At 37.1% G+C, this 2,769-nt stretch overlaps 1 protein-coding gene across 3 annotated transcripts in view; it reads right to left on the reverse strand.

The window, feature by feature from the left end:
* Nucleotides 1-2,346, reverse strand: part of LOC107749101 (receptor-type tyrosine-protein phosphatase N2-like) — a 31,624-nt gene extending 29,278 nt beyond the window's left edge. For all 3 annotated transcript variants that reach the window (XM_016564165.1, XM_016564163.1, XM_016564162.1), the window contains exon 1: nucleotides 2,057-2,346. In XM_016564165.1, the coding sequence (XP_016419651.1) occupies nucleotides 2,057-2,132 (76 nt within the window). In that variant the 5' untranslated portion in view covers nucleotides 2,133-2,346. The remainder of the gene's footprint in view (nucleotides 1-2,056) is intronic.
* Between the last annotated feature and the right edge of the window lie 423 nt (nucleotides 2,347-2,769).

Raw genomic sequence — 2,769 nt, forward strand, 5'->3', positions numbered from 1 at the left:
ATTTCATATTTTTAACTTGTAAATTAATTTTAGAACAATTTTTAAATAATTTTAAAAGTTTTTAAATTCCTTGTTTTATTGTTGTGATTATTTTTTATGATTATTTTACTTCCTTTTATTTAAAGCACTTTGAATTACCATTGTGTATGAAATGTGCTATATAAATAAACTTGCCTCGCCTTGCCTTAGTTTAAAAAAAAAATACTTATTTAATCGCCCAAATAATCCACACATAAGTACATAAATGTATAAATAGCTCAACTTTTTGAATGTTAATGCACACACATCCCTCCCCTTTCATAAGATGCATGATTGTATTTTGACGCATTCACACAAATAGAGCAGACAGGATGCATCCACACATGACACATATACACATAAACAACATCATAATGCATGCTTGCCTTTTTATATTTCTATTAAAACCTCTCTGTTACTATGGAGAGCGGTTTGCGTGCCCAGTTTAGAGGGAGGCAGTGTGAAGCTGCAGTCACAGTTCATCAGAATGATGGTGGACAGACTGTCTCCTCACTGACATCCTCTCAAATAAATCCACTGACACTCATCAACTCAAATTATGAGCCACAGAGGCAAGTTTCCTATGTGACCATCATGTCAGCTTCTGCATGAGGCAACGTCTGAGGACTGAGTGCAGATGCTGGGGTTTAGCAGTGTCCAGGTAGCTTGATGACAGATGTGTTTCCATGAATAAATATGGATGAGTGGACAGACCATAAAATCTGTTAACACTGAAACTGCATTTTTTTATGAGCATGTGTAAAGTGTGTTCTCTGTAACTTCCTGTAATTACTCACTAACGTCCTTTTTTGATGAATAATTATTTCCAAAGGTACCTTTAATGTGCTTGATCTTATTTCACAGTGGCCAAATGTAGATCACTTTGATACAACTGCTGCCAGTAGTTTGGTTTAAATCAAATATTTACTTCAATACAAACTAGACCAAAGAATAAAATATGGGGAAAAACAAGCCATTGAAGCATCTCTTCTTTTACAATTTATATTTTTGTTTAACCGTTGTTTTTGCATTAAAAACAATATAATTAATTTTTTGATTAAAAAGTTTGAAAAATTGTTATTCATATTATTTTTTTTCATTTAATGCATTTTTAATATAAGACAGTTGGACATAAAGCTTTATACATATCCTTTATAAATCCTACATAAATCCTTTGGACTGTTTTATGGTCTGAGTCCTGATCTTTTCACTGACTATTATGTCAGTTTATACATCCATTTAGCCATTCATGCGGTCTAGAGCAATCAAGTCAACATGAAATGAACATGCTCCAACCTGTTGCTATGGTTACAGTTGCTAATGACTGACAGGATGACCTTTTTCTGGGCTGGGTTTATGAATCACACAAAGACCCCGTATCAACTCTATTATTGTGGCTCATGCTGTGAGAAGGGGCGAGCTGTAATCTGTGATGCTTCATTTCCTGTGCTGCTGCTGCACTGACTGCAGACAGAGGCACTCCTGAACACACAAACCACTATCTGATGTTCAGACTAATAATATGATTAAACAATACAAATAATACTATGCATATTATGCAAGATAACAGGCCGAGTGTCCATCACCGTTTCTCAAGCTTCGGACCCAGTTATGCAATGACCAGTGTATGAAGTCCTACAGCTTCACAGTCTCACATTGCAGGACTTAAAATCATTGAATGTACAAAATTAAGCTATGTCAGAGAATGGAGCGACTGATGGATCAGCCCGTGTTGTATTTTTGCGGAAATTAAGCTAAATTATGATATTCCCTTCCTTGTCGCTCATTCTTTATTGGCTCAATAAGGAAGATCCGCGCATTCACCCGTCAGTTTACACACTTGCTCTGCCTAGAAAACAGCTACGAACTATCGGAAACGACTCGGAAGGGAGACACTGACTTCTTATCAGCGCGCTTTTAATAGGGTCTAATATTGACATGGCGCGCGCTTCGTCTCGCCCTTTCCCTACGGAAAGGCACGCGCGCAAGAACATACACATTTACACTCACACGCACACTATAAAACACTTAACGTTACCGAATTTTTGATCTGCCGCGGAGGCGAGACCGGCCCGAAGCGCGAGGATGGTGAGAAACAGGTGAAACGATTCCATCCTTCCGATCACGCGTCCATCTCCTCCGCTCGTTATTAATAATCCATTCCAGCGGTGGGTTTCCTTCTTTGCGCGAGGTCTGAGATGATGGGGGATGGATGGAGACGGTGTGGAGATAGAGAGAAAAATGGGAAAGTGAAAAAAGAGAGACGTCAAGCGTAGGCAAAACCTGTCAGCGCGCACCGCAGTCCGCGCGACGCCAGAATCAGCACTGAACAGCAACCCGCCTCTGACGTCACGGACACACGCGCACACAAACACACTAGTGAGGCTGAAGTAGACAAAATTACAAAAAATGAGACCGCTTTTAAAAATTATTTTCCGTCTAATTGTGGTTAAATAACATGCAAAAGGCTATTTACGTTTTCATTTGATCTACACGTTTGTACTTTTTGAGGATAAGAAGTATAATTTGCATGATTGTTTTTGCATAATTTAGTACACACTATCTATCTATCTATGTTATTAGACAGAAAAATATTTGGGAAATAAAATAAAATCATTAACTTTAATATTGCTGAGGTAACATGTTTTATTTAGTTTTACCACATATACTAAAATAACAAAAAAAAAAAGATTTTTAAAAATAAATATATATATATATAAAGTCGCTTATATATATATACAGTATATAAAA

Source organism: Sinocyclocheilus rhinocerous, unplaced genomic scaffold, assembly GCF_001515625.1.
Source record: "Sinocyclocheilus rhinocerous isolate Xijiao unplaced genomic scaffold, SAMN03320098_v1.1 scaffold919, whole genome shotgun sequence".
NCBI lineage: Eukaryota > Metazoa > Chordata > Actinopteri > Cypriniformes > Cyprinidae > Sinocyclocheilus > Sinocyclocheilus rhinocerous.